The sequence below is a fragment of the Heptranchias perlo genome, chromosome 21 (assembly GCF_035084215.1).
Source record: "Heptranchias perlo isolate sHepPer1 chromosome 21, sHepPer1.hap1, whole genome shotgun sequence".
Lineage (NCBI taxonomy): Eukaryota > Metazoa > Chordata > Chondrichthyes > Hexanchiformes > Hexanchidae > Heptranchias > Heptranchias perlo.
In genome coordinates this window covers 31,635,879-31,649,180 of record NC_090345.1, presented here as the reverse complement: position 1 = coordinate 31,649,180, position 13,302 = coordinate 31,635,879, and the positions used below count along the sequence as shown (strand labels likewise).

The window sequence follows — 13,302 nt, the reverse complement described above, 5'->3', positions numbered from 1 at the left end:
ACAGCCAATTTGATGCTATGGTTTTTGTACAAATTACAGCAAAGAAAGAAATATATAATACACAGGATCATGAGAAATCAGGAGATGCCACGTACAACAGTCCCACACTGTTGGAACCAAAGTTTACCTAGGACTATATACAGACAGGTGGGTCTCTTAATGCAGGTTTGTGTCTGGATTATTAGTATATTATTTTAATGTAATTAGATGGTTATTATTCACATTGCTATTATTTTTGTGTGTGTTTTGTCATGGAGAAAGCATTTAAACTTATCAGTTGTGCTGGATTTCATGGATAAATACTGTGTTATAAATCCATTTCTACCAAACACAAAGCAGTTTTTAAAAATACTATTAAACATAAGTGTCATACAAGAAGTCAGCATTTAAGCAGTATAATAATAAATATAACAATAATGAAAACATTCTGATTCCTAATAAATACACAAAAATATTGGGGGGTTTTCCCTGTCAAACAAAGTTGTGGCTCCAGTAAACAGTGGGCTGTTATGTAGAAAATATGTCATACGATTCCCTTAGTGTCCTCCTTATTTAGGACTAGATCAGAGGTGTGAAGTTATTGTAAAGCATCAGTTGAGGAAACAGTTAGAAGGGTCATCTGCTGCATCTTTAATCAAACTGCAAATAGGTATGTAAAAAGAGAGCAATAATTGGCAAGGAAGGAGTACGTTAAATATGAAGTACTCCCCTCAGGAAGGGTGTTCAGAAGTCTGAGAGAAGGTACTCATATCTGTTATCGTTCTACAGTAGGCCTATTGATTCACCGTGTACGGTCTTTTGGCTCCAGAAAATCCACTTTGATGACATACGTGACAGGAGTGCCTCTGGGAAGCTGTCATTGTTTTCAGGAGGGATCAGTATTGTTCCTACTGGTATGGCAGCACCACTGAAAAGTTAACAAGCAGCCATGTTTCAGGTCCAGAGAGTGATGTGTCCTGTCAGTATTCTTTCAGAAACCATATTGTCCCTTTCCTGACATAAACCAGTTTTAGTGCATTAATGTGTAGAAAACCAAATTTGTTACACATTTCCTTTAATACCCTCACTTTAATCTAAAAAGAGCTTTGGATATCTCATTGGGCATTATATTGTAATCTAATTTAATCTCAGATTAAACGCAACCCAGCAAAAATTCAAAACAAAACAAATCATGGGAATTAAGACAATTTCTCAACTGAGCTTATTTGTGCAGGTTGTTCAGAACCAAAGTTTTTAATGTGATAAAGTTAAAAACATCGAACAAATATTTTATAAACTCATTCCTAATTAAAACAATTATACCCAAGTTTCAGTTTACTGCAGGTTCTGGGACTGGAGTACAGCAAAATAAACTTCCAGACCTGCTCCTTGTAAACTCGTCTTAACATCTCGTACCACTTGTAAACTAACCCATAACTACAACTTCTGTGAACGAAGCCGGTAACCTGAATTCTGAGTGACTGGCTGTGAAACACAAACATGACTCTCATGTTACAGGATTTTGTTGTTCTGTTTAAAACATAATCCACTTCAGAGCAATTTAAAGAGAAATGATGTTTGTGCTTCTGTGCACCTTGGACATCAGTGAACCTTGAAGCTACTCATCAGACCCTTCTGTAATTTGGACTTTGAAGTCGCAAATTTGTATTTCTTGTGCTGGGGGTGGGGTAGAATTATTGCTCTCCCTTTCCCCCTCCCCAACATAATAAATCACCCAATTTTGTGGGGAACTGAAGTCAGTGGCACTGATTTTTTTTTCAAGTAACCGATATCGAAAAGAGAACATTCATACCCTTGTAGCGTTGCTGTGTATGCAGATATCTTTTTATATATATATATATATATATATATATCTCCAAACTTTTTAAATGTTTAACATCTTGATTTACAATAATAACAAAGTTTGGTCCCAGGTACCACATTGGCCAAGGAAGCTCCTTCTTACCGTAAAATGTTCTTGTGATTTGTAATTTTCGTCCAAGTACACTCGTGCTCGGTTATACTCTTTCATTTCATCACTTGATAGCAGTTCTCTAGGATAAAAGAAGGAAAATTAAAATATTTCTCAGGTGATCTCTTAGGTAATCGATGACTTATAAACCTGTCTTTCAACATTTAAACTGTTAAAGTGATGCAATGGATTAGAATGTTGTTCTTTCACCTCCTAGGCCTCAAGATCAAATACAACCCAGTCTGATGGAACAGAATTCTCTTTCTTATGGCTGTAAGGTTCCCTGCAGATAACAATCCAAAGTTCAAAACTTCCCATTATTCTGCACAAATTGACAGTCTCACTTAGGATAGCCGATATGGGAAATAGAACAAATTTATAATGGTGCAGTGGAGACTGCTCTTCTGAGCTTGAAGCTAAGGCACGTTTGTTGGGAAAGAAATAAAAGGAGCTTTGCAATGCATCTTACTATGCTTTATCACCTTGGGTGTGTCTAATGCTACCACTAGGTGCCAAAAGTGGTAAAGTGTTCCATTCTCCATTATAATATCCCTCACACAAATTCACCCAAAACTGTACATTGAAAGATATAGTGGCATAAATGATGAGCAGATTAGAGAACAGTTAGCCTAATAATGTCATGGGAACCTTAATCTGGTTTCAATTCATTATTGATTAGCTGATGGTGTTAGTCGTTGTGTGATACTGCACCATCTTAAATTTAAGATGATTCTCAAAGGAGGGCACTGAAAAGTTGCTTTTAAAACCATTAGCAATATCTAGCAAATTTATAGAAAATCGATGAGAAAATTGTGTCTTTTTATTCAAGAAACAACAGTAAGTAGAATCACTGGGAAAAATCTAATGAGAGGCTGAGGTCTGGCTTTTAGGTGAGAATAGCTAACAAAAGAGATTTTAATAATTGATAAGAATTCATTTTCTCAAAAAAAATTTAATTTATCTTTCCTTAAAAAGTTTTTCGAATGTCTGTAGCTTGCCTGAACCAAAGGGTGATTTTCATTAAACCAAATACTGCAGATTTCTTCAGAATTATGTGTCTTTACACATCATTATACACACAGCTGCTTCTGCGTGCCCTCCTTCTTGAGCAGAGGTACGAGCTACATGAGATCAGCACAGGAGCAAGACTGCACATTGATTTACATCACATAACTCAACATTGACAAAGAACATGAGAATTTTTCATACAAGAAAAGCCTATTAAGACCAACAAGCTTATCCCTTTTACAGAAAACAATCTCATCTACCCACCGTCTCTCCATATTCCTCAATTCTCTATCTCTGCAGAAACACATCTAATTGGCTAGGGACCATTAACACTGGTCATTCCAATGGCCTTCTTATTCCACAATTCTGCATTACAGTCTTTTGCGTGAAAACATTTAATGTGACTTCCCTCTTTAACCCAGTGTTCTTATTTTTAATTTGTGTTCCATGATATTTGAGCCTTGGTAAAATGTTTACTTGAATTAACATTGTTAACACAGAATTTTATAAACTTCATAATTTGAAAAACTTCAACGATATCGTTAGGATCTCATTGTTCCTGAAGAAAACAAGGAATAAAAGGAAAGGTAATGATCACTTTAATTGACCATACTCCAAATAAAGGTAGGACACAGCAAATGAAATAGATCAACTGGTCTGAAAAGTGCTCAAACCAAATGCCTTTATAACTGGAGTTTCAAATGATTTAACATGTGGATTATTTTGTAATACATTTACTAAAAAATGGTGCTGAGTTTGAAACCTGAACTGTTCGATGAACTTTGTGAAAGTGCAATGTTCTCATCCTCAGCGGGTATGATGTTGGTTTCATATTGTACAGCTACTTCTTAAAGCAGTTCTGTGACACGGTCTGAGGGTCTTAGAGCAGTTAATGGGACTGTCCCTCAATTTATATCGAGGGACAGTCCCATTAATACCAGAAGACGACAAACACGGTTGTGTAAGATTGTAGGCGCACAGTTGTTTTTAAGTTATGATTAGCAACTTCATTTTCTGGCTGTTTGGCCTGTCGAGGACCGAGCTCAGCTTTCTTCCTTTGCTGGCCTGTATGTGCAGGCTGAGCTCACTCGTAGCTAGAAAAGATGGCAACCACTGCCTTATGCAGCTGGAGTGGGGGGGAGGGGGCACTGTTGCCTCTTGAGACATGAGTGAAACCTGTCTCCTTAAATGGGTCTTGGTGCCAACAGGATTAGGTTGGTTGTGATGCATTCTACAGTTGAATAAGCCTGCAAAGGCTCATGAGGAATAGTATTTGGACAAAGTACTTGAGGACATCTTTAGCCCCTGCCTTGATACCCGAGCAAGCAGTCAATGCCTTCAGCAGAGGAGATGAAGAGAGTTCGAGGAAGGGAGAAAATTGTGAGATAAAGTAGAGCAAGATTGACAATCCTTTGGCCCTTTCACACTCACCAGGACATTTATTACTAGTTAGAGGCAAAGTGTTAACTGCAAAATTTGAAGATACTCTGCTCTGACTTTTCATTTCTTAAACACCAGGAAATGAAGATGGGAAAGCACTGTTAAACAAGTCTTTTATATAAAACCAGTATATCAAGAAAGTGACGGTAGGGATCAAATGATAACCTCAAATTCTCAAGAGACTTGAGCATTTTCCTGTAAAGACTGAAATGAATCTAGCACTCCTTGATCTGTACCAACAGGGGGAGATACTTTCCAGGAAAGATTAGGTACACTGTGACAAACTTTGCAGATACACATCAAACCTGTATCTGTACCAGCAGAGGGAGCCCTGCTCTTGTCTGGAATCTAATCTATACTCAACAGGAAGGATATTACAACAGCTTTAAGTTTTGATTTGTAAGTGCTGATGTGCCATAATGATAACACTTAACATTTTTTTTTAGAAGTAAAATTTTTACGATTGCAAATCTGCTAAACATAAACTATTTTGTTTAGTTAGCAAACTCCGATCATTAACATTTTTATTAGGATTGTGGAAATTGTTGCTAGAAATCAGCAGCCAAGTTACTTTTATCTACAAAGAGTCAATATGAATGTATTTCAACAAATGTAGTCACCCCTGAAAAGTGTCTTTCAGTGACAGTTAACAGTATTTGACTTCAAAAGTTAAATCAACCCCCTCCAAAATAAGATTTATTTGAGTTAGCACTGTCCGTCAATAGCCATGGGGAGCTGAAAGGTCAAATGTTGTACTTTGTTCATTAATAAGATCTTGCACAGCTAAGAGATGATTAACTTAAACTTTTATTAAGACTATTGCTCCTAATGTGAACCATCATGTCACAGCCCAGTTAGAAGGACCCTGGTTTAGTACACATGACACTAGTGGCTGCAAATGGCCACATTTTCACTTTTAAATAGTGGGGGAAATGACAGTTTCACAATGACTCAAAGCCCTGTTGGATGGTTATTTATTTTTAAAATGAGGTTGATCCCTCATGGAAACTAAACTTGTTGTTATATGAATTTTTGGCTGGTGAGAGACTTAAGGCTGAAGTGTAGCACAGTGCTCACAGACTGGGCTGTGCCAATGACCATTATATTCTCCTGAGCATTAGAGTCGGGTAATCGGGAGTTTTCTGCTTTTTGTTCACTTTGGGTTATGCAGTCTGCAAAACACGGAAAAGAAAAATGAATTAAATGAACCTTCTCCGGCTGACAGCCAATTGGCTCCAAGCAATTCAGCTTGACATTGCACCTGAATGATCTGAACAATATGAATTGTAGATCTCTAAGCCTTCATACTAACAGTAACAGGAACCCAAAAAAACAACTGGAGGCTTCCATTTTACTTCGAGTCAGTTATACGCAGTACTTACTTCACAAACTTGTCAACATGAGACATTGAGGCTTCATAGTTCTTCCCTCCAACCTCTTGGCAATGCAATGCAATAAAGTGAGGCTTGTGTGTGTGCACGGTCTGCAGGGAAGAAGAATACATCATCAGTGCCACAACAGACAGGCCCTGTACAACTCACATGAAATACAACAGTCACCAGCTGACAAAAGACTTTAGATACAGGCTCGTGTGGTCTAATGTCAAGATAGAAACAAGTGGAAAATAATTTGCTCTGCTTCATGGAAAATTTTCTTCATAGAAATATATACATAAAGCAGACCCACAGAAAGTTTTGAAAAGCAGAGCGAAGACCATCCATTACTGATCGACCTATTTGACTATTAAGAAAGGGCTCCGTTTTCCCCTTTTATGGGCTACAGTCTATTCCAGCAGAGTCGTGAGCTAGAGCTTCCCGCTCGTGTCAGCAGCCCTCCTTGAACTGCAGGTGCGGCTTCATGTTGTCAGTTAGACCAGGAAGGGACTGGTTGGTCTTTGCATGAGGATCTAAGATTTACTGTCGTTCCTTCTCACTTCTCTTGCTCTTCAGTACTTTAGGAATGGGGTTATTTCATTATTCATTACACAAGTTGAAGGGCAACTTGGTAATTACTCATTGCAGCATAATTCAAATGAAGATGCTGGGAAAAATAGGTAAACTCCTATTTTTAATTCATACTGTTTTTTTTAAGTAATTACATGTTAAATGGGAGCTGTCCTCCCTCACTAAGATTCAAAGTAGAGGAACACAGTCTGTAGGAAAGACGCAAATGCCAACATTGAGAACTTAATTAAGTCGGTGTTAATTTAATGGCTGGAGACGGAGAAACAACTTTCTAAAAAGGGTATAGTAACCCCTTGAGGGCTGATTCTATTTCTACCTTGGTTAAGTACTGTGCCGATAGTAGTACTTTGCTATGTCTTTTGCTTCTGTATGTTATTTCATCTGTAAAGAAATCTGACTGAGTAGTTTTAGCCTGTATACAATGGTCTGGCGATGTGTCAATTGCCCCCTTCAAAAGTGATGGGAGAATATGGTGGGTTATCTTATATATTCTCTAGTAGGTGGTTTACCACAATGATGGCTTAATTGTTAAAGCTGGGCATGTTATTCCACAAACAACGGAGGATAAAGATGACAACTGTGGTTTATAAGGAATGCATCTACTTATGGAAGCTATCATCTACCTATGAATACAAGAGTAAATTTAGGGAAAATGGCTGAACCGAACCAGATGCAGCATTTAGAACTTTTCAAAGAACCTCAAAATTCTTCACTTCCACTGTGCCTTCAGCCCCACAACGTGACCCTCGACATTTTCTCTTTTCCACTCTTCCTCTAATGTAGTTATTTTCTCCTCCTTAACATAAAATGCTTCGACACATCTTCTATACATGAGGAAACCTATAGAAATAAAATTGTTTTCTTGCAAAAAAGTTTTCGTGCCAAAAAGAGGAATCCATTTTGATTCTTGCATCTTGGGTCAGTTAACTCCAAAGGGACAGTTGACCTCTGACCAGGCAATAAGAGATCTGGCTGTAATTATTTGTACTATCTCAATTTAGCAATCTAGAATACCATAAAGGTACAATACTGCCATTTGCTCTGCAGTTAATCCATTTGATTTTTTTTTATCCCCGCTTCAGATCTTTTCCTGCAGCTATTTGGGTGCATGTGAAAAGCACAGTGACGGTATATTGAACTCACAGTACAGGGCTACAGTTAGCTATCAACCGCCAATTTACAATAAAGATATAAACAGGCTCAAACAGAAAGACGAAGCAGGTAACAGCCCTGGCAATCTGGAGAAATTAAATGAATTATATGCAGTTTGGTAAATCAAATCCCAAATGCTACTGGCCTGTTTTCAAGTCAGCTATAACAATAGCTGCATTTATGTATTGCCTTATTACATTGAAACAGCTCAAAATGCTTCACAAAATGAATTACTTGTAAACTGCAGTGACTGTTGTTGGGTAAGAAAACAACATTGCGACAGATAAAATTCAACTCTATTATATACACAAGATACAAAGACTACTAAAAAAATTACAGGATTAAGAGGATGAGCTGAAGGGCCAAAGTAAATATATTCATGAGTGGACTATGACATGGAGGAGTCGAAAGATATTGCTAAAATCATGAAGTTTCAAAGTTCAGTGCTCTGTTTATATCATCATTTAAGTGTCAGCCTTGGCACAGTGGTAGCATCTCGCCTCTGAGTCAGAAGGTTGTGGGTTTAAGTCCCACTTCAAACACTTTAGCACATAATCTAGGCTGACTCTTTAGAACAGTACTGAGGGAGTGCTGCACGGTCAGAGATGCAGTCTTTTGGATGAGATGTTAAACCGAGGCCCTGTCTGCCCTCTCAGGTGGACGTAAAGCAGCTCAAGAAACCATACGAAATATAGCAGGGCGGTTCGCCACAGTGTCCTGGCTGATATTTATCCCTCAACCAACGTTACAAAGAATTACAAAGAATTAACAGCACAGAAATAGGCCATTCGGCCCAACAGGTCCATGCTGGTGTTTGTGCACATGAACTTCTTTCCACCCTTCTTCATCTAACTCCATCAACATATCCTTTTATTCCTTTCTCCCTCGTGTGTTTATCTAGCTTCCTCTTAAATGCGTCTATGCTAGTCGCCTCAACTACTCCTTGTGGTAGCAAGTTCCACATTCTTACCACTCTCTGGGTGAAGAAGTTTCTCCTGAATGCCCTATTGGATTTGTTAGTGACTAAAACAGATTATCTGGTCATTATCTCATTGCTGTTTGTGGGAGCTTGCTGTGTGCAAATTGGCTATCGTGTTTCTTACTTTACAACAGTGACTACACTTCTAAAGTACTTCATTTGGTGTAAAGCACTTTGGGACGTACTGAGGTTGTGAAAGGTGCTATATAAATGCAAGTCTTTCTTCTTTAATCAAATTCAAATTACTGTTGGTGATGTTGGTGGACGATGCTTAATACATTTCTATTATCTTCTTCTATACACATGCTGTTTCTTTTATTTTAATCTGTTTATTTTAAATATATTGACACCTCCACTAAAATAGCAGACTGGGGAATGTCACACGAACACATTAAGCATTTGTCTGCTAATATTGCCAAAAATAATTTCTAGGTTTCCATTATTCATAGAGGACATGCAGTGGATAATTATTTTTTTGGATGAATTAATGAGAAAAACAATTTAAATTGTAAGTGATGAGTTGTGAAGGGTACCTTGTAAGTACAATAAAACTGGAATTACACAGTCCCTTACCGAGAATTCTATTTATACCGTGACTATCTTTACCCATTGAATATTACTGGGCACTATTATATTGCATGAAGTTTGCTTTAGTACTCCCCAGCATCAGGAGGCTGCTATCACCTTATTTCAGTGTGGCAGCTACTGTAATCCAATCTAGTTAAAAACTGCTGAGTAGAATCTCTCTTTACAACTGGTCTCACAATTAGTCAAAACCTTTAGATCATTTTCTTAGCAGCAGCTATTAAAAAATATTACTTGAAACAAATTCTGAATTTTCTTCTTAAATGCAGAAGCTTGTAAGTCCTGACTTTACTTCGGTACACTATTTATAACATCCAAGAGGTATTCAAAGTTGATTTTTTTTTCCCCCCTTAAAAACAACAACCTGCTCTTTTCTAGCATTCTTAACATAGCACCATGTCCCAAAGAGCTTTACAAAGAGGGATCAGACACTGAGTTGGAGTTTGGGAGGGGCATTAGGGAAGATGACCCGAAGTAGAAGCAGGAGGTTTGGAGAAAGTTGGAGCACTGGGGTAAGATGGAACAGTTTAAGAAGGTTCCACAATGCAGGAGTATGGTAGCTAAAGGTTCTTACGCCTTTGGTGGAGCAGAAGAAGGGAACATACACAGCACTAGAGGTGGAACAGCAATGGCTGTGAACCAGGCTTTAGCCTACAGGAGTTGCAGATGTAGGGTGGAACAAAAGTAAAGAAGGATTTAGAAGCAAGGACAAGGATTTTGAAATCATTGCATTGGGGAGGGGAAGCCAGCGGAGGTTGGCGAGCATGGGAGCAATAGGTGAGTGCAACTTGGTGCAGCACAGAATGTAAGCCGCCAAGGTCTGGATGAGATGGAGTTTGTAGTGGGTGGAATTCTGGGGAAGAAAGAAGGCTGGAGGAGATAAAGGTGTGGAAGGAGGTTTTGGCGGCAGTGGGGTGAGGTGGAGGTGGAGGTGAAGATATTACAATGGTAGGTGATCTTGGTGATAAACTGGCTGCAGGGTTCAAAGCTCAGCTCAGGGCCAAAACTGATACTGAGTTTGCACACCATTGGGTTCAACGTGAGCAAACAAACAATCAGGAAGGGGGATGGAATTGGGCTAAGATGCAAAGTTTCAGGTGGGACATCAAGGCTTGCTTCGGCCTTACCAATTATCCACAACTTGATGTTGGACAGGCAGTGGGACAGCAGGGAGTCTAGGGTGATGGCAGAAATGTGTAACTGGGTATCATTGGATAGATGAAAGAAAGAAAGAAAGAAAGAAAGAAAGAGTGACTAGCCTTTATAATAGTGCCTTTCATGACCTCAGGTCGTTCCAAAGCACTTTATGACCAATTAAGTACTTTTGAAGTGTAGTCACTGTTGTAATGTGGGAAATGCAGCAGCCAATTTGTGCACAGCAAGGTCCCACAAACATCAATGTAATAATTACCAGATAATCTGTTTTAGTGATGTTGGTTGAGGGTTAAATATTGGCCAGGAAACATATGGAAGCTAACCAAAATCTTAAATAATGCGGCTGAGAGGCAGCAAATAGATGAGGGATAGGAGGAAGGAAGGAACCCCAAGGCATGTAAATGTCAGTGAGTTTCAGCAGGATATTCAATATGGAGACATTACAGCAAAACACAGTTCTAACATCAACACACACGCCCTTTCTAGCAGGTCACTGGATCACGATCAGGAGCAAGAACCTTGGCTAAGTTTTCTCCTCTCTAGCTCAGGGATGCTAAAGGCAATTTTATCACCCCTGCCACTGAGATCAGTTAACTTAGCACAGACCAAGAGTCCAACCTGGAACCTAAATGGTCCACATCATCCATTCACCAATTGAGCCATTGGCAGAACATTCACTTATTTGAAGCAGTACCTTTGTTGTACTGTTGCCAATTTTTCCTCCAACATTTTTCTGCCTAACTCTCCTCTCCTCAGGACAGCAACTTATGTTGGGATATGGCTTTGACAGTGGCTTTCAGGTACCTCACCCAAGTGGTCATTCTTCATCTGTGAGCCTGGACAGTGAGTGTTAACAAGCTAGTCAACTATGGAGACATCACAGCCAAGCCTCGTCCCGTCCACGCACACATGCTCTCTCTCTCTCTCTCTCTCTCTCACACACCCACAAACATAAACAAACACTTTCCAGTAGGAATCACTGGTCAGCAGTCAAGGCCAAAAACCCCTGGCTGATTTTTCACTCCCTCATCTGTGAATACTGAGGCCAATATCACCCCCTTAATGCCAGGCTGAGATTGACTAACATAACATAAACCAACGGTGAACCTGGGGCCTATCTGGTCTGTATGGGTCAGTAACATACAGTGCATTGCATACTGTGCCATCAGGAAGTTCTGAGCTGTACATTTTTAAAATATTTATGTTACAGTTGGGCTCAAATGCTGATCTCTGTGATTAATTATAATATAAAATCTAGGAGCGAAAGAGCAAAAATGTTTGAGCTAAAATCCCAGCTTTGGTGGTTGAAAGCAGCACTGATCACTAAGCTCTGCAGTAAGTGCCTATACAATAATATTTGGTTTGATTCACACCGTTAACAAAAATACAAGTTATAAAAAGTCCCTTCAGTACCTCAGGAAAGTGTGACAAGACTGCAGTCTAAACTGAGCTACGTTTGGGCTGAATGAGATTTGAATCAAGAAATGTATAAGTATAATAATAAATAGATTTTAACAAGTTAGTAGGAAGTGGTTACATTTTTTAAAATTCTAAGATAGAGACATGATAGATCTGTAAGTGAACTGCACTCAGCATGTAGACAAGTGCCAGGCAATGACCATCTCCAACAAGAGAGAGTCTAACCACCTCCCCTTGACATTCAACGGCATTACCATCGCCGAATCCCCCACCATCAACATCCTGGGGGTCACCATTGATCAGAAACTTAACTGGACCAGCCATATAAATACTGTGGCTGCAAGAGCAGGTCAGAGGCTGGGTATTCTGCGGCAAATGACTCACCTCCTGACTCCCCAAAGCCTTTCTACCATCTACAAGGCACAAGTCAGGAGTGTGATGGAATACTCTCCACTTGCCTGGATGAGTGCAGCTCCAACAACACTCAAGAAGCTCGACACCATCCAGGACAAAGCAGCCCGCTTGATTGGCACCCCATCCACCACCCTAAACATTCACTCCCTTCACCACCGGCGCACTGTGGCTGCAGTGTGCACCATCCACAGGATGCACTGCAGCAACTCGCCAAGGCTTCTTCAACAGCACCTCCCAAACACGCGACCTCTACCACCTAGAAGGACAAGGGCAGCAGGCACATGGGAACAACACCACCTGCATGTTCCCCTCCAAGTCACACACCATCCCGACTTGGAAATATATCGCCGTTCCTTCATCGTCGCAGGGTCAAAGTCCTGGAACTCCCTTCCTAACAGCACTGTGGGAGAACCTTCACTACACAGACTGCAGCGGTTCAAGACGGCGGCTCACCACCACCTTCTCAAGAGCAATTAGGGATGGGCAATAAATGCTGGCCTCGCCAGCGACGCCCACATCCCATGAACGAATAAAAAAAAGATAAAACCCATGATTAATTAGATTAAGATTTTTCTGAGACCCAATCACAATTATAAAAGATGTAAAAGGGACTTTAAGAAGATTGTGATGAAGCCTGGGGCCTAGGTGGCACAGAGACTTGGAGCATTGCCCATTCCCTCTAGAAACTAACTTCAAATGCAAACTGCTCTTGCTGAAAGTGAAATGAGTTGGACCAGTCTCAGCACATACCCCAATATATCGTCCCAAAAAACAAAACTGCCACCTGGTAATCTTATGAGAGAGGCACTGAGAAAATACAGTGTGGAAAACAGAAATATCAAATGGGAGGTTTTATTCTGAGGTGAGCACTAAAGAATATTTTGTCGAGGGGCGTACAGCAGTAGAAAATGAATTAGAATCCAGGCCAGCAAACTGTTACTTATTCACAGTGATAATCACTCATTTTATTGTTTATTTATTATTTATTTTAATGTCTGTTACATTTAAAAATACACAGCTCAATCTTAGTAAATGGGTCTGCAATCTGTGTCACTCCTACTGATTATAACATGGGCAGCTCTGTGAATCTAACCCGTGCTGTGGGGACCAGAAGGTACCAACAGTGTCACAGTGGGAGCAAAGATAAAAATATTCCACTCCCAGCACTTTACTATAACACGACACAAAGATTAAAAGGGGAAGGGAGGCAAGAAAGGTAATTTTTAGTTTGACAG

General features: G+C 39.7%; 1 protein-coding gene across 1 annotated transcript in view; it reads right to left on the bottom strand.

Annotated features, from left to right (window-relative positions):
- inpp5a (inositol polyphosphate-5-phosphatase A) overlaps positions 1 to 13,302 on the bottom strand; it is a 471,549-nt gene that overhangs the window by 231,178 nt on the left and 227,069 nt on the right. Inside the window, exons 3-4 of the mRNA XM_068002421.1 lie at positions 5,782 to 5,882; positions 1,946 to 2,033 (exon numbers count right to left, since the gene is read on the bottom strand). Of these exons, the coding sequence (XP_067858522.1) occupies positions 1,946 to 2,033; positions 5,782 to 5,882 (189 nt within the window). The remainder of the gene's footprint in view (positions 1 to 1,945; positions 2,034 to 5,781; positions 5,883 to 13,302) is intronic.